At 43.2% G+C, this 19,464-nt stretch overlaps 1 protein-coding gene across 1 annotated transcript in view; it reads right to left on the reverse strand.

Moving 5' to 3' along the window:
* Positions 1-19,464, reverse strand: part of Ebf2 (EBF transcription factor 2) — a 198,827-nt gene that overhangs the window by 33,911 nt on the left and 145,452 nt on the right. The window contains exons 8-10 of the mRNA XM_034497801.3: positions 9,545-9,662; positions 7,799-7,929; positions 6,962-7,088 (exon numbers count right to left, since the gene is read on the reverse strand). Of these exons, the coding sequence (XP_034353692.1) occupies positions 6,962-7,088; positions 7,799-7,929; positions 9,545-9,662 (376 nt within the window). The remainder of the gene's footprint in view (positions 1-6,961; positions 7,089-7,798; positions 7,930-9,544; positions 9,663-19,464) is intronic.

The raw sequence follows: 19,464 nt of genomic DNA on the forward strand, positions 1-19,464 counted from the left end.
TACCCAGTGGAGGAGTAAGACTGAAGGAGCTAAAAGGGTTTGCGGCCCCATGGGGAGAGCAACGATACCAACCAACCAGAGCTCCCAGGGTCTAAACCACCAGCCTGGGAACCATGGTTCCAGCTGTATATGTAAGGGAGGATGGCCTTGTCAGGCATAAGTGGGAGAGGAGGTCTTTGGTCCCATGAAGGCTGGATGCCCCAGTGTAGGGGAATTCGGGGGTGGGAGGTGGGAGTGGGTGGGTGGGGGGCACACCTTCATAAAAGCAGGAGGAGGGGAGATCGGATAGGGGTATCTGGGGTGGATGGGAAAAGGGGATAACATCTGAAATGTAAATAAATAAAATATCCAATTTTTTTTTAAAAAAAAGAAAGAAAGAAAGAAAAGGAAAGGAAAAAAAAAAGCAGCTGGTCTTCTGTGGGCAGGCTGGAGTGAGGACCCGGGTCTGAGTGGAAACCTGTTTTCTTCAGTCTTCTCTGTATGCCATTGCCTTTCCAGCCATTACACCAAAACTAAGTCGGCTTTCACCATGCTGCTTTCTTTCAGCAAGGAATACAAGAGGACATGAAACCATTCACTGGGGACCTGGACCCCTCTGCCAATGATACTGGTTTCTTTGGGCAACCAGTAAGAGTTGCACTTGGCTCCGTGACCTCAAGGTGGAAGAACTGGCTCAATTCCGAGCTCTCGGTGTTTGTATTTTTAGTTTCTTCTCTAGTGTAAAAGCATCAGTTAGAGTTCTGATCCTTCTCACTCTGCCTGCCTCTCACGGCCCCTTCCTCTCAAAGGCAAGGAGAGCCCCTGACCTCCAGCCACAAAAAGCATCTTTGTACACAAAGAGTCAAGTTTAGGGGCACATGCTTTTCATACTTAAACATACATAACATGGAGTTTTTATCTTGTAATTTTTAATCAAAATCATAAATGGACACAATTAACATGAAAAAAAACCTAATACTAATACCAAAAAAATCACAGTTGCTTACTTGTATATTGGTACAACTAGTCCTTTTTTGTATTTGTCAAAAAGGTAATCATGTTGTGCAAACAGAGCAGGTAGGCTATGTAGCTTCAGCTGGCCCACACTTGTCATGCTCCTGCCTCCACTTCCTAAGTGCTAGAATGAAAGGAGTGTGTTGCCATGCTCAGTGCAAGATTTTTAAATCATTACTTTAAAAACAAATGTATCCAAAGCTGGTGTACATGTCACTGCTTTACCTCAGGATGCTCTTGAACTGATCATCCTGCCTCCACCTCTCAGTGTTAGGATTATAGGCATGGACCACCATGCCCAGCAGGCTATGCACAAGCTTTTTAAGAATTTAAATCATGGTCTCTTTCATGTAAACAAGATTTTATCTACACTATTATTTTTGATGTTTAAAATGTCTAAACACATCCTCATTTTGACTTAATGAATCCCCCACTGGACATCAATGCTATTTTTAAATTTTTTTCTACTATAAATGGAACTACAATGAAGAGCCCTGGGCAAATTCAATTATTTTTCTGAATAGACATCGCTGAGAGTAGAACAGTTAGCGTATGAGGCACACAGTCTTTAGGGTTAGGACCATCCAGGAACATGTCTCTAACCGTCCACCTCCCTACTGTGCTAAATGAGAGAAGTCCCCACCTCTGCTCGTTCTACCATCCTGTGTGTTTTCCTTTGCTTAAAAACTACAAAAAATTGACACCTTGATATGGAAGAAATCTATAGCACTCTTCATGCCATTTATAGAATAAGTACATTGAAATAAATCAATCCCCCTCCCTCAGTTCTCCCTTCCTTTCTCCCTCCCTCTCTTCTCTTCCTCCCTTCCTTCCTTCCTTCCTTCCTTCCTTCCTTCCTTCCTTCCTTCCTTCCTTCCTTCCAATAATGTCTTCTATAGCCGAGGCTAGCCATATACTCATTATGCAACCAAGAATAACTCTGAACTCCTAATCCTGCTGCCTCTCCCTTCCAGGAGCTGGGATTCCATGTGTGCATTCCCATGCTAGTGACATCCACGAATGGCTTCTGATCATGTTTGCTGCCTCCTTCCTCCCTCTTTGACTTTATCTCCTAATTTGCAAGATGTCTAATGTCCACTTCTCTATCCACAGTGCAATAGAAGGGCAGTTGGCAATAGAAGGCATAGTGTTTTCTTTCTGCTCATGAGTTTTCTTGTCCATAAGCCTGTGTTTTCCAGAGCTGAAGATGCCTGGGTGCTGTCCTTCATGCTTGACGTTTTTCATGTGCCAAATTTTACTTTTTATATAGTTTCATCTTCTTTTTATTTTTACTCAATGATCTCTTCTTAGGGTCCAGATAAGCAAGGATGGTGATAATTATGTTTTAGTTGTATGTCCTTTTGAAATATGTACATTTTAATGAACAATAATTAATTTAAAAAATATTCCCAGCTGACAATGTCCAACTAGAAAGCCGAGTCTTTCTTCCTGATACTTTCTAACTAGTTGGCCCAGTAGATTATTTAAACCTTCTGTCTTTTCCTCACTGACATGAGAAAAAGAACCCCAGCATGCTGGTACTTAAGTACTGACACACTTGATGTGTGCAGAAAGAGTTTATTTTGATATTTTTCTCTTCTGCTACTTGACATTTCCATACAATCCCACACAACGCCATACTCTTTTAATTATTAGACCTTAAAAGAGGTTTTAATGTCTGGAGGTGCAAGGGCCCTTTCATTTTTCAAAATCAGGGTTTCTAGTTTAACACCTTTTCAGATGAACTTTGTATAGTTTCCCCCAAACATTTTGTTGGTATTTTGATTGGCATTGTGCTAAATGCATTCATTAATCGACATCTTTACAGTATTAAATTTTCCCACTTCTCTGCCAGCTGGAAGTATTTTGTCCTCCCTCTGAACTCCCTTAGCACTTTATACCTTAAAAAACATCACTTTCCACCTCTACCCACCCAATTTTTCAAACTTGAAACCTGAGCATTGTCTGCATCCCTCCCCCGCCAACCATCACCCCCTCCAATCAATCATCAAGTCTCGTCAATGCTACTTCCTAAATTCCATTCACTTCTGCCTGTCCCCACCACCAGCACTGTGGTCCAAGCTTCTGTCATTGCCGGTCTGGGCCACCACACTGGCCTTCACTTGACCCTCTGCATCCACACTGCCTTCTGAGCCATTCTCTGCACCACAGCCAGAAAGATCCGTGTGTGTGTGTGTGTGTGTGTGTGTGTGTGTGTGTGTGTGTATTCACATGTATGAGAGCATGTATATGCATCTGTGTGCATGCATGGAGGCCAGAATCTACATCAAGTGTCTTCTTCAATTACTTCCTTTTTGGGACAAAGTCTTTTGATAAACTTGGAGTTTACCAGTTTGGCTGGACTGACTAGCCAATGGTCCCCAGATGTTCTCTTGTCTGATTTCCTATATCACTATGCCTGGATTTTTTTATATGTATTCCATGCTTTCAGTGTCAGGCTATCATGTTTATATGACAAGCACTGTGCTGAGCCATCCCTGAACCCCAATATTGCCTTTAAAGAGTCAAATCTGATCATGACACTATTCCCCACAGTAGTCGATGAGCTGAGAGAATATTCCTGGGTGACCTAGTCTCTACCCCTTCAGCTTGTGCCAAAGCTGCCGTATACTCAGGCCTTCTGTCTCACTCACGGTGCCAGCCAAATATCAGGTTGCCCTTCCCACCCAAGAGCCTTTCATGTCCAAGGCGCTCTGTTTGCCTTCTTCTAAGTTCTCCTTAACACTTAAGCTTGAAAACACTCAGTTTATCTCAACACTTGAAGACCTCAAGTTCAAGACCACTTTAGGCCACATAGCTAAACCCTATTTCAAAATCAAATAAACAACAAAAAATAAAATTGAATTCCAGTTGCTACAGCATCTCACATAAATATTTAGTATTCATCACATTTGCCATTCCTTGTTCAAACTAGAGGCCACAATGACACCAATGTGAGAGAAACATCGGTGTACATTCTGAGCATGTATCTAAGGTACTACTCTATCCCAAGTGCTTACAAAGCCCTGGCTTTCCAGCGTACGAGAGTAGATGGTTGAAGTTCCCAGGAACCCTGGTGTCACACAGTAGCTTGACATCACAGTAGAAAGAGTGCCTGCACCGTGAAAATCAGGAAATTCTGCAACCCAACCTTTGTTTTAAATTGCCTGGAGAGCTGGCTGTTTGACCATTACAATCCTACTCTAGCCTTCATATCAAAGTGTCCTCTCCTAGTCCTGTGATATACATATCCTATTTATAAGACAGGGCAGAAAACTCTTTAAGCAGTCCAATCAAGCTGTGGGTCCAGGCCTGCTGACTCTACAACATGTATAGCTTATGTTTACATAGTAATGTCTTGGAAGGTGAGAGTCTGAAGGTCTGATGTGTCCCAAGTGTCAGTGTTGAACATGGTGTGCATGCTCATGTATATAAGGTTCAGCACCATGCACACTTAGTGCATACAAACATAGTGATGTCAGTAATATGACAATACTTGGTAAATCACATCTTATTAAACCAGAAGGAGAGCCAGGCAGTGTGGTGCATGCCTTTAATCCCAGCACTTGGGAGGCAGAGGCAGGTGAATTTCTGAGTTCGAGGCCAGCCTGGTCTACAGAGTGAGTTCCAGGATAGCCAGAGCTACACAGAGAAACCCTGTCTTGAAAAACAAAACAACAACAACAAAAAAAAAAACCAAAAAACAAACAAACAAACAAAACCGTAGACCAGGAGGAGAGTTCTTTGCTGACACTGACACTTGGGCATACCACATAGCAGCTATGACATCATGGGCCTGTCTTCCTCTAGGCACTATGTTTGTTCCCAAGAAATACAGATCCTCAGATGGGAAACTACTGTTTACAAATGTCCTTGTATATTTCCCTCCTCCAAGAAGGCTTTCTAGTTTTTCCCTGAGTTAGTCCCTCCCCAATAGACATTCCAACAACCCCTTTGGCTTTTACATATTGTATGAGACTTAACCTAATTATTGGGATCTAGAGTATCTATCTTCTCTTCTGGAACAGTAGGATGCTGAGGTATCCTAATGTTTCTTGTCTTATATCTTGAACAAAATTTTGAACACATATTTAGTCAGTGACTATACTATACTATACTATACTATACTATACTATACTATACTGTCAGAGGTTAAGAGATTTGACATCATTTGTCTGAGAGCCAGGGTAGGTTTTGGCAATTAAATGCAGCTAGAAGTAAGAGCCTCAGCTTTCTGAGGAAGTATGCAAACACACACACACACACACACACACACACACACACACACACACACACACCATCTGTCTCTTAAGTGTCTATAATCCCTTGAGAACTGAGATCATTTCCAATTTCAGTAGAGAGTTGAAGGCTGGTTGCAAAGTCCTTACTAGAATACTCACCTACATCTTCCAAGGCTAGACCCATCATCTACTCTCAGGGGAACTTGGAGTAAACATTGGAGTTACCAAGAATGCGTTAAGTGTCCTGAAGAAAGGGCCTTTCACCTGACATCAGGGACAGTCCATTCTCCCAGCCTCCTCCTCTCCAGTTGCTCCCTCTCAGGTCTTCCTCACTGTACTCAGCCCTCATTTTTGTGATTCCCAAGGGACCTTCTCAAGCTTCCTTCCACTACAGAGCTGCCTTCCCATCCATGGCAACACCCATCCTTGCACTTCTTACTCTTGCCTAGATCCTCCCTGGCTCAACATCTTCCCCATTAACCTCATCCTGCCTGCCTTCCTCACTTCCCATTGCTCCCTGCCCCAGGGACTTTATTCTAATACCCTGGCATTCTTATTGCTATCCAGTGGCACCGGGCTCCTTTAAATTTCAGGCTCATCATCTTGCTGTGTTCTTTGCCAGGAACACTCCATCACTCCAACAGAGTCACAGACTTCCAGGTACAGTTTCAGGAAACACCACTGACCCACCAGCTCTCTGTGGCTATAGGGTAATATGAAGACTATATGAATGGATCACATAGGAGATGGTGTGCTCTACGGGTTGTCCTTTCCTGTGATACTGTTCTGAGCTCAATGTCCCTTCTTCAGAGGGGACATTCTCCTGATAATCCACCTGAAGCCCCTTGTTCTCCTACCCATGTTTTCACCTTACTGAAATCACACCATTCATTGACTGTGCCATTTGCCTTGGACCCCAGAATGTTCACTTCATTAGGGTTACTCTACTTCCCTCCCATCAATATCTCATAAGCTAGGGTTACGTAATTCCACAAAAGGCATAGATGAGTGGGTAGACTGTGCCCTGCTGGGAGCTATAGCAACCAATAGCCTTTCTTTCCCATCATTTGCTATCCACACTGACACCAGGTGGGTCTCCCAAGTCTCATGATCCAGTCCACACTGAGCTCTCTCCCTGAACCTCACACTTCTTGCAATGGATACTTTGCATTTTAAATTTAGAAAAATCTCCACATCCTCCAAAAGTTCCTAAACCTCCAGACAGGGAAGAAAGCCTGTGTCGTGTGTCATCTGCCCTTTCACTGAGAGAAAGCACTCATTCAACTGATTGGAATAGACACTATGAAAAAGACATTCTGTGAAAATTGAATGGTTGGGTAGGTTTTACTTTTGTAAGGTTTTAAAATACTTTGTACCACTCTACTGAGCAACATGCTTGAATTGCTGTCAAGAAAACTCACAGTCAGCAACTTTGATTATGTCTATCTAATTGCTCAGACAAAAGTCCCTAGCATGGTTATAACAGAGATGCATGTTCCAGAAGTGAGCTGCCATAGCCATCAACAGACCATGCAGAAGTTTCTTGGGTCAAGTTCAAATTTAGAATTCAGTTTTCACTTCCCACTTGATGCCCTTCACTCAGTCCATTCTTCCCACAGTACCAGAAAGACCTAGAATAACGAGGCTGATTACTGAATAGAGATACTGAGAACTAGAGTAAAGATGAGCTAGGAACCAGCTACCTTAGAAATCATTTTCTTTCTTACCTGTGTAGATGAACCTGCCTGGGGCTCCTTTGCAGAACTGTTTGGATTTATAAGATAGCGTCACTTCCACAACTCCAGGGATATGCCGGGGAGGGGTCTGTACTCTGATGGCGTGAGGGGTTATAAGCTGAGAAGGGAAGAGGCAGGGGAAGACAGTCACCAGACAAGCCACCAAAGAAAGAGGTCACAGCTTTTGGCCTCACATATTAGTTTGGCAATTGCCAAGCCCAAGTCAGCACCCACACTTCGCTTTCAGTAATGAACTTAGTTTTGCTGATTAGAAATTGTAAGTCAAATATATCCAATTTAGAAAATTGGGGATTTAAAGAACTATGCAAAGAAATCTAAAATTATATAATGCAGAGACAACCAATATTAGAATCTGGTGTGTTGCCCAGACATTTCGATGGCTGTGTGTCACAGAATTAGATTATGCACATCCACTGTTATTCTGACTCCCCACCCCCCCACCCCACAAACACACACAGAATCATAGCATAAACATGTTCTTCTCTGGTATCATTAGAATTTTTCCAAAACATAATTTTCGATGATGGAAAGATACTCTTGACTTTTTTCTCCATCGTCTCCTATGATTCAATATTTAGACTCTAATTTTTCACAATCTTATATAATACTGCAATGAATATTTATCATCTTAAGGAATCCATTCCCCAAATGTTATGACTTTGCATGTCTTGATACCCTGGGTGTCTTGCTCATAGGTATACAGGACTGAGTATTTATGATGCTCCTTCACCAGGAATTGCTAGTTCTCCCAGCCCAAAAGAACAATGGAGCCAAAGGATATCGTGGGAGTAAATGGCTTTGACCTACCTCACTCCATACAAGCATGGTACCAAACACAACCTGGAGACCGTCAAAAAAGTTGTCACCAATGATGATGACCATGGCCCCTCCTGTGGTCCAGCCTTCACTTGGGCTGATGGCTTTGATGCAGGGTGTAGCTGGGAAGAGGAGAAAGAACAAGTCAGCTCTGTGTCTTTTGTGGGTGATGTCTGGGGTTAGGGAAACGTGCTGTCCTGGAAAGCTGTTGGTCATTCCAAGAAGCTGTGTTGATTTCCCATCCTTCCCTAATTGGCTGTTGGTTTTTACCAGGTCATTAAAGCTTAATGAGTTGGCCATGGTGTATGAAAGACTGAAACACTTAGCTAATTGTGTAAAGGGTGTTTTTAAAACTCTGTTGTTTTTGCCCATATTTTTATAAGTTGATCACTCTAGAAAAGTGTAAATCTCTTTTCTCTCCCCACCTCCTCTGCCCCACAATGTTAAGATTTACAAGGCTTGTTAACATGCTGGGGAGAGAAAGAGGAAATGGGATCTATCGTAGTTGAAGGGTTCGCTCAACCCCACCTAGAGACAACCTCTAATCGCTCTCCCAACTCTGTAGGACAGAGTTTCCTTCCTTCATGCATATGTTCGAGGCCTCTGGACTTTGCATCCCAACAGGAACCCAATACTGTGTTCAGGCCATAACTAAACTCAATCCATCACTCCATTTCCAAAGTTGACAGGGTCAAAGGTGGAGGAGAACTTTGGCAGGACTCCAAAAACATGAGCCCCCTTTGAACGGCCAGTCAATCACATCCAATCAGTCAAAAGAAACTCGAAGGGCTCAGAGCTCTGAACTCTGGGATTTTCTTCTTCCCCTTTCAGTGCCCACTGTGGGAGAATTAACACCGCTCCAAAATTCTTTACTGATTCAATCATTTTTCTTTCAGTTCATTAATTCCTATTTTAAATGATATAAGCTACATTTAAAGGGCCGGGTTGGGGAGAGGGCTGGTGGACAACATGTAGTGACGCGTCAACAGTAAACTCGGAGCTGGATTTGACTCTCATCAATAGCATGGGGTCTCCAACACCAGCAGGTTTGGGGTGAGAAGAGCATGGAGAGCAAGTGAGATGGAATTCACTTAGGTTTGTCAGTTTGTCCATTGGCATACTTTAATTTTTTTGGACAACTTGAAATTTAACAGTTACCAGTATTTCTAATTAGTTTAATGCACTTGGAAAACGACCCAGAGCAGCCCGTGATTTCTTCTTGTCCAAGCAAACAAGAATCAATTAGTGTCAGCTTCACTCTGCACACTGTTTTGTTTTGCCCACAATCTGTTTAAAGGCACATCTGACACTTATTCATGCACGTCTGGCACTGTACTGTTCCTGTTTAACTAAGATGTCATAGACCCGCGATTGCCTGAAATACCAGTCTTGCTGAAAGAAAAACAGGGATTGGAATAGAAGAGACTGAGAGCTGAATGCTGGCTGGGAGCTGAGTGGGGCAGAGTGCAGTCAGCAGCACTTAGAAATGCCCATGGGGCGGGATGTGGCTCATGTGGTAGAGTGCTTGCTTAGCATACAAGAAGTCCCAAGTTCAATCCCTGGGACTGCCTATACTGAGTGTGATGGTGGACACCTGCAATCCAGCACTGGGGAGTCAGATGTAGAAAGATCAAAGGTAATTTCTGGATAGTAAGTTCTAGACTAGTCTGGGCTAGAGAATTTGTCTATAAACAAACAAATGATACAAACAAGGTCTGGGTCAGGTCCCAGTCCTACCTTCTGATGGGTCAAGCCTTCTTGCTCTCCTTCCATGCTTAGAGTTGTTATGAACAAACATGTTGTCAGAAACAGCCAGCACATGTCCATCCACATTTACTGTTGTGGACAGCACGACCTGCATTTAAAGCAAAAAGAGGAGAGTTTGGTTAGTTTCACACCAGGGTGTCAGTGTACCAGGACTCCTTGTAAAATACTTCTGCAAGGTGAGTGAGACAGGACAAAAATTTGGAGTAGAACAAAGGGCAGCCTTTGGACTGTGGGTTATGATGTCTCTGAGTGACATTGGCCTTCTGTCTGCTGTTTCCAGAAACCTCATCACAAGCAGGACTGTCCCCGGCCATAGCCACAGCTGCAGACAGTGCAATGCAGGAACAGAGATAGAACCTCCACTGGGAAGCTCACTTCTCCAAGCTTGGAAACAAGGATCCTGTCCCATGGCTGTGGTCATTGGAACACTAGCTGCTCAGTTGTGTCCAGTGTTTCTCTGCACATGTGAACAGTGATTCCGTGAGAAGATGAGGCTCTCCAAATGCAGTGTGGGAGATACAGAAGGTTTAGTGTATAACTGGTGGGCATGGAGAAATGAAGAGTAAGAACTTGGAGTGAAAGCCGAATTGAAATCGAGGCCATTCCATCCTAATATAAACTCATGAACAAATCACTGAACTTTTTCAAATCTCAGTTTTTCTTATCTAGGAAACATAAATAATGCTATCTCTCTTGCAGGCCTGAAAGAGATAGCATGAGGCGGTGCAGGGAAAGTGTTTGGTGCGATGTGAAATACAGGCCAAAGTATGATTCCTGACCCATTTGCCTCACTCCTGCCTCCTTTGTCCAGCTAGTGAGACAGAAGACATTATCCAGTGTGATTCTAGCATAGTCTAAACTCTGGAGAAGGTTCGAGAAAGAGAGATATCAGCACTAGGAATCACAGCAACTGAAAGGTATCACCACACCACCGCTCTCAGAGACCAGACTGCAGAATGGTAACTAGCCTATATAGCGAGAATTTAATTCTATCATATATGCTGCTGGTCAGATCATGAAAGAAGTTCAAAGGCAGAGCTGAGCCAAGAGAGGCAGAAGAGAGCATGCCTGGCCACACCTACCACCCTTGGACTTGACCCAGGAAAAAGAGTGTCCCAGAAGGAATGCTACTGTTCAGTTCATGCAGTTATGCACAGCAGGTTTTCCGTGGCTCTTCTGAGAAAGAAAAGTATTCTCTACATGCTCATGAATATGTATAGCCCTTTCCAGGAAGGACATTGAATAATCTAATGAGCCGTGCTTCAGAATGACTCTCTCAGCCCATGGCCCCAGTGCAGACTCATGCTATCATCCTACCTGTAATTGTTCTGCCACGCCTTCTAACTTATTAAATGAAAGAGGAGGGTGGAGAGGAATGACCTTGCTCAGATCTCAATAGGAAAGAAGTCAGCGTTCACAAGAAACACCTTTTTAATAACAGATAATTTCAGGCAAATAAGATGACAGAACGACTAACAAAATTTGAGAACCCATTATTCAACTTCAAAATTCGTTTAAACGTTGCCGTTCTCATCTCATCGATGCCATGGTCCCTCCCTTCCCGAATTGTATAGAAAACTGTGACAAGCATAGGTTATGTTAAACCTTCATGGCATAATCCATTCTCCTCTCAAGAATGGAATATTTTATCTCTTCAGAAAATGACTTCATATCCCTTCCCAGTCTGGTATAATTCCAAGGAATATTCTTCCCTCCCTTTTTTTTCTTTTTTCTTGAAGAGAATTTCAGGTGTGTGTGTGTGTATGAGTGTGTATGTGTATGCAAGTATATGAGTGAGTTGTATGAGTGTGTGTATGTGTGTATATTTGAATGTGTATGTGTGAGTGTATGTCAGTGTGTGAGTATGTGTATATGAGTATGTGTGTGTCTATGTGTATGTGAGTGTGTATGTGTGTGTACATATATGTGAGTATGTGAGTGTGTGAATATGTGTGTGTGTAAGTAAGTGTATGTATATGTGAGTGTGTATGTATACATATGTGTGTGGATGTGTCCCTTTGCATGTGAATGCATATGTAAGGTCAACTACTTTGGGTGGCATTTCTCAAGTGATAGCCACCTTGTCTTGTGTCTTTAACTGGTCTGGAGTTTGCCAATTAGCCCAGGCTGCTTGACAGTAGACCTAGGGATATGCCTTGTCACCACCGTCCCCAAACTGGGACTACAAGCACACACGTTACATGTAGCTTTTTAAAGTGGAGATCTGAACTCAGGTTCTTGTGCCCTCGTGGCAAGCATTTTACTGACTGAGCTATCAGCCACCAGGATGGCATCTTTTAACATTTTATAAGACTCATCATTTAATAGTTTTTTTTAAAAAAAAAATCCCCAAGATCCATGGCTCCACAAATCACTTCCTGTAGCCTCACTCTGTGGGCTTGATGTAACCTATATGAAAATTTTACATGGATGTAAATGAGTTTCAATCACTCGACTCAACAGATAATCATTGAGCTCCAAGCACACATCAGGAGTCATGACAGGCCCTGGGGACTCAGAGAACAAACTTAAAGGAAGCTCAGTTGTCATTCAGAAAATTATCACCCATATAATTGCTCACAATTCAGGGATGTAGCCTGTCTAGCCTCAGGTCTGTTTCCAATTGTGTCTGTGTTAACATGTGACTGTCTGAGAAAAGTCCTTCTAGATAATTCCTATCCAGTGGTGGTGACCAAAAACCAGACATCCATCATTCTTGGCAAGTACACCAGGCCTGAGTGCTTATCAGAGTGATTTCAGAGAGTACAAGACCACGCCTTGAGTCAGAGGAAGAAACAGACCTCATTTTGACAGGATTGGAGACTGTGAGTTAAACATCACCTATGTTTATGCTGCCTCTGAGAATAGTAGAACTGGGAGGGGGCAAGCATCATGCTGTGTGTGCAAAATAGATCTTCAAACACAAAACAAAAAAGAAAATGAAAGAGAGACAGACCTTCAAGCATTACAGCTTAACAAGCTAGCCTGGGAACACCAAGGAGAACCACAGCTCCATCTGAGAATGGCAAGCCTGTGAGGGCAGTCACTCAGGAACTGTCTGATTCATTGCACAAGCTTGTCACACTGTCCATTGACACTTCTTGCTCGTCCCTGCCACAAAATGCAGTTTTCTCTAGCCAGCAGATTTCATCATAGTCCGCTTTGGGTGGAGAGAGACTCGGTTCCAGAGTGAACATTTCCCGAATGATATACCCTGGTGGTTCACATGCACTTCATTATTTTCTATTAACAATGGAAATAAATTTTAATCTTTTGCTGGCTAGTGCTGGCCTCTCGTGACAGCAAGGGAATTAACCTGAATTATTTCAGTGTCTGCAAAATTTATTACAAGATTTTAAATTATGTCCAAATGTATGTGCATGCATGTATGTGTGCATGTGTATGTGTTTGTTCGTTCATGTGTATGTGTGTGTCAAATTCTATTTTTCATATTCTAAATATCTTAGGCTGTGAAGTACCTAGGAATGCCTGCCAATTAAGCTAACTTTGCAAAAAGAAATTAATGGATTTGATTTACAAATTCAGGCACATGAAATCAGACATGAGTTGTCCCTATTCGTGCTTGAACACTGGATTTTACATACATTCTCTCTACTTCTAGAAGAATAAGCTACATTGTGCATGGGAAGACCCATTTGGCTCAGTCAAGGCTTCAGGTTTAACTTCCTTCTCTGTTCTCTGATGGAGGATGACAACGCTGATATTATTCTATCCCAAGGAGTAAGGACTTCTCCATGTTTAAGGCTAAAGGAAGTAGAATGCACATTCCAACATCATCCCACTCCCAGGCCATCCCCTTCCCCAAGCCAGCTTCTTTCCCCTAGTGAGTATTTCCTGGGTCATGAAGGCTGACCCCTTCCATCTGGAATCAATCAGTCAACCCCTGACAACTTCCTGAAACACCTCACTCCATTTCCTGTTCCCTCCCCCTCCTCGCTTTCCCCCTGGTTTGCTTCACTCTTCAAAACTGCAGGCCACAGCAGCTTAATGTTAGAGGGTCAGACACAGCTAGACTCCAAAACACTACACAAGGACACCTTTGACCTTCAAAAATCTTTACATCTTAGCTAAACAAATCAAGGTCAACATTTCTTACCATTAACTTGTTAACTATTTATATGCGTCTTACCACGGACTCTGCCGGTCATGCGACCATCCAAACCACTTGTTATTCTAAGATCATAAACCCATCTACTTTGAAAATAGCATGCTCAGTCTAGATGAAACATGCCATTTGGAGGTTCCTCAAACCCCAAATCACCAGTATTATAGCAACCATATGGACCAAGATTCCGTACAATGGGGTGTCTATGCCTCATCCATGTCTCTTGTCACCTAAACGTGACATCTCATCTTTTCTGAGGCTATGCTCTCCTGGCACTGGAAGTCTGCTGGCACAGCCCGAAAGAACGCCAATTAGGGATACAGATGTCCATAATCCGTGAGCGATGGACCTCCGTGTTTGCTGCTCATACTGGTGACAAGTTCCATTTATCTCTCTCTGTTGATGTGTCTGTATTTCAGATCTGCACAAATCCTTGTAGATGGTAGCTCCATCCTCAGCTCAGGCACTTCAACACACAAGCAGCAAATAATTCAATCATCTCAAGATAGCCTCAGGCCAGAGTTCTAGGGAAGGGGAGGTGAGATTAGTTGAAATCGCTCACGGTTTAAGTGAGAGTGGCCCTTCCTTTTGGCAACTCATTGTTTTATTTTGACTGTCGCTTCTAATTTTTGGTTAGCCAGTAAACGTAGATGTAACAGACAAATGATTGTAGGTTCTCGCTCTTCCTCACTTAAAAAACAAGATTTATTTATTTTTATTTTATGTGTGTGCCCTGCCTACATGTATGTGTATGTACTACATGTATGCTCAGTGCCCATAAAGGCCAGAAGACGGTGTCATGTCCCCTGGGACTGGAGTTACAGATGGTTGTGATCTACCATGTGGGTGTTGGGTACTGAATGAAGGTTCTCTGCAAGAGAAGCCAGGGTTTTTAACTGCTGAGCTGTCTCTCCGAATGTATGTATGTATGTACGTATGTATGTATGTATGTACGTACGTACGTACGTATGTATGTATGTATGTATGTATGTACGTACGTATGTATGTATGTACGTACGTATGTATGTATGTACGTATGTATGTATGTATGTATGTACGTATGTATGTATGTATGTATGTACGTATGTATGTACGTATGTATTCCCCTAAGACAAGGTCTCACTAAGTAGTCCTGGGTAGTTCAAAACTCACTATGTAGACCAGGCTGGCCACAAATTCACAGCTATTCACTTGCCTCTGCCCCCATGTGTCTCTATTTTGAGTCACCTAATGATAAGGTGGTGTTTGCAGAGAGATGCAGGAGCATAACACTGACACAGTCCCTTGAAGAGTACACGGGCAGACGTGAGAATAGAACCCACAAGCATTCGAGCAGTTTCTTACAAGGTACACATGAAAACCGCCTTCTTCAAATTCTCTTTTTTTCGTTGTTAACCTTAAGAAGGTGCATGTTTCTCACCCTAATCATTTATACCAAGCAGGAGCTGAGTTAGAAAATGTTCTTTCCAGCTCATGCAAGGCCACAGTGGGAGTAACCCGTAGGTGGGCATACCCGTTAATATGCCTTTACAGTTAATTTTCCAATAGTGGAGTGGTTTCTTTGGTATTAAAGTTATACACATAGCAAGTAGACATCAGAACAGACCTATCCCCACCGTGGGTTACTTTTACACTTCATAGTGCACATTTAGGATTGCTCTATTTATCAAAAACTCTATTCTCGAAGTTCCGACTATATGACTTTTGTTGATTCACGTTAGTCAGGGGAATGATCTAGTCCTTCCCCGTCGTCCTTCCTCACCCCACACCCAGGCAGGTCTCCGAAGACACCTGTGTGAAGATGATTAAAAATGAAGAAGTCAGGAAGAGAAGTGGGTGGGAAGGCTAAGTGATTTGCTCTTTGAAACGGGACAACAATCTCATTGTTTGCAGAGAGTAATGACTCTGGTTAGAAGCCCCCTCACCCCCCTCATCTTTAAAGTGCTTGCTCTAAAGTCAAGCCAGATTCTACTATGAGCCAGGCACTAGCTCCTGCCATTTCTGTGAGGGTCACACACCTCTCAGCTCAATGTGGGGCCTCAGCAATGCAATAACAGGAGGCATTTATAGCTCGCTCACTGCCGAGGCCTCTCTGATACTCTTACTTAGGAACATGCGTACATGCAGCGAAATAAAATGCTCTCAAAAATTCCCGTTGTTCTGCCAAGTATGGGGGGGGGGGACCTTTATGACATTTTACATCTGGAAATGGAATTAGATTCATGATGTGCTTTCCCCTTATTACTGTTCAGTTGCTGTATGTGTTATTTCAGCTTTCCCAAAGCACAATTGTACGTGGGGATTTTATATTCCACCTGTGGAAGGAGAAAAGAGACATAGAGAGAGGCCATTAAAGAGAGAGGGGATTGGGGCAGACCACTGCCGTGGGAGACAACCTAGCTGGGAGTCCACACTGGAGGAAGAATTACAAATCGTGGTTTTAATATGCCAACTAGTCCCCATAACTGATGAGAAGAGTCGAATGAAACAATTCTTCCTGAGCCCTCCCTAATGCCGCCCAACCTAACAACAAACAGTTTGGCTACTGCAGTTTGTTCCTTGGTACCCACCTCACTGCTGACACATGTATTTTCAAGCCAGATTGAAAGCCCAGATTCATCTTTGTCAACTGGACTCCAGAGTCCCTCAAATTACCTTAAAATGCCTATCCCACAAGTGTGGGTTTTTTTCCATTAAAAAAAATATATATTGAAGTATTCCCAGGATTCTTAGAAAGAGGCTTTATTTTACATTCTCTGCAGGTAAAGTTTCTGTTCTGTGAAGTATCGAGTCCCAAACAGGAGAACACAAAACTGGTTGCCATAGAGACAGGCAGAAGGATTCTGGGATTGTTGACACCGACTCGTAGCATTGACAAGATTATTTATAACTGACCAGACAGGGCTGTATTTCCACTAGCCATCGAGTTTTACTTTATGGATATAAGTGCTTGCCTACATACACCCATGTGCACCATTTATATGCCGCCATCAAGTTTGCATTGAGCTTCCAGGCACTGAGTACTTCAAGCAGCCTACATGGAGGATGGACCAAGATAAACAAAAGACATCACCAGCAACTCTCTGTACAGCAATATATCCATGAAAACTAAACTGTGTACCATTCAACACCCTTGAGTGCTCCCTCAAATGAAAGGAACTAACTTGACCTCAAAGCCTTGATAGATATTGTCATGAAGAATTCTAAAACTTGAGTTATCCAAGTTGAGGGGACTCACATGATGGGTTTGCGTGTGTGTGTGTGTGTGTGTGTGTGTGTGCGCACTAATGCAGGTTTTGGAGGGCTGTGAGTTCCTGTGGTATTGAGAGACCATCTTGGGTGTCTTCTCCCTTTTGTTTGAGACAAAGTCTTTCTCTGGGACTTTACCAAGCAGGCTGGCTAACTGCGGGCCTGCCTGCCTCCGCCTCCGCCTCCGCCTCCGCCTCCGCCTCCGCCTCCGCCTCCGCCTCCGCCTCCGCCTCCGCCTCCGCCTCCGCCTCCGCCTCCGCCTCCGCCTCCGCCTCCGCCTCCGCCTCCGCCTCCCATGTCACCCACTGATGGCATCGGCAGTGCCCCCAGCTTTTTATGTAGATTCTAGGGATAGGACTCGGGTCCTCATACTTGCAAGACAAGTTCTTGACTGACTGACCTATCTCCCCAGTGCTATTCAGAATTGAAAGCAAAACCAAGCAAAAGCCCCTGGCCAACCTAGGCAAAGACTCTTGTGCACAAAAGTCTTCCACTAGGCTGTTTTGGCAAACTTGGCTTCAGAATAGAACTTATATTTATTTTTACATCAATTATTTTAATTCTTTTTTTAAACTTACTAGAAATGTTTTAGGTCAGACTTACTTTGAAAAAAAAAAATCCAGTTGAATATGTAGTGAAATAAAGAGGCAGAACTTGTTTTAGCTGGCTTTTCATGCTGTCCCTAGAGAGCCTCTAGTCCATTCATCGGCTTCACAACTCTCAGCTTCCGTCTTCTCAAAGGCCATAGACACTTGCCATGCCGCCCTACCTCACTCTCTCCCATCAGCCTCACTGCTTTCCCCATCAAAACTGAATGCCAAGAAGGATGTTGTAGTCAAGGGCGATATTTTACTAGCAAAAGTTTTGGGAGCCTCACGGGAGCCATATAATACATTTGATGCAGTTCTTCGTTCGACACCACAGTTTTCTCCCACCACACTCTTTCCCAAAGGACTTCATGAGTCACCTGCTGTCCATCAAAAATCAGAATCACAGAGCCTCCTCATAGGCAGTTTTAAAATCCATTCACTCCTGTTGCAGAATTGAGAAAGATCTGGTCTGTATTCCAGTAAACTTCTGTATCTCGTTGGACTAGAATGGGCATAAGGGTTAAGTCTGGCACCCAAATTTGCATCCTCTGAGATATTTGAGCATTTAGAATTTGCTTTCACCTGTCTGAAGTCTGGTATATCCTTTCCTAAAAGTTGTTTATGCGAGTGACTATCAGCTTGGACATCTGTTCCCTTTCTCCCAAAAAGAACTCAAAATTCTCAAAAAAAAAAATCTAAGTTAGTTACAATTGGTATCACCCTGATTCCTGACCTCATTTGAGATACCAAATGTCGAGAGGTGTGAAGGCAGAAGGTTGCTACAGCAAAGAAAAGCTTGAAGGAGCTAACAGCATTCCACAACAAAAACATTTCATAGACAGAACGCCCATTAGCCCTTCAGAGGGTTTCTCCTCAACTCCTGAGAGATCGATGCTGTCCTTGGGACTAGCTGGTTTGCTTTATGACCAGATCATGGGCTCAGCTGCTGATCAGAGGGGCCCAAGTCAAGTGGTTTTCATTATGTGTTTAGAACTGTGGCCTGGTAGCACGGTGACTTTCAAATGGGATGGGCTGTGAGATCACACAGCAGCTGGGGCAGCCCTCAGACCAAGAGGTTTGCACTGAAGAAACCTGCAGGCAGCTGGGGCTCTATTAAATTCATACCATTTGGAGTTAATTTAAACTCTCCTTTCCCTCTTTAGCGGGCGTGAGAGAAACATTCAACATTTTGTATTTAAGGAAAATAGATGGTAGTGCCATTAAAAAGTTTTATATAAGAGCTAGGGGTTTAAAAAAAAATCATAAGGAGTTGTTGGATAGCTGTTGGCCCAGTTCCAAGACATGAGTAGCCATGGCCTTTGCTCCTGCTTCATTCAGTCAAACAGACTAATGGTGAACACCCAGCTGTGTGGACGAGGTGTTTTTGTCAGAGAAACTAATTTCTCCATCATTCTTGTGTGGCTGAGGCACGCAACAATATAAACATGAGGACCGTTGTATTATCCAGCTACTCCATGGCTGTCAGTTCTTACACCGGCAGATCTGTGTCTGAGATTTTGGTCTCTCCAGCACCACACATTTCTTGCTTCAGAAGTCTGACAGGCCTGCTATAGGCATGCTCCCTAAAGCACCAGCCACTCCTTTGGAGCCCCTGTAAATCTCCTCAGGATGCCTCATCTATACCTCATCCTGTATGAATAGATGCAGTCCAAGAACCAACTCAATTCCTCTTTCCCCACCCAGCCTATACATACTTTTTCTTATACTAGAAACTCAGGTGTCCTTCTGTGTCAAGTTACATCTACTCTTAAGATCAAGGAGGATATGGCATCTGGATGGTTCTCTGCCTAACATAGCCATACAAATTAAAATGAACATTAGCTACAGTCTTTGCTGAACTTATGAAGGTCAGAGAAAAACCAGTTGGTAAAATTTTAATTTTTGTAGTGCTGTTCATTTATCTC

This window comes from Arvicanthis niloticus, chromosome 3 (genome assembly GCF_011762505.2).
Source record: "Arvicanthis niloticus isolate mArvNil1 chromosome 3, mArvNil1.pat.X, whole genome shotgun sequence".
In the NCBI taxonomy this organism is placed as follows: Eukaryota; Metazoa; Chordata; class Mammalia; order Rodentia; family Muridae; genus Arvicanthis; species Arvicanthis niloticus.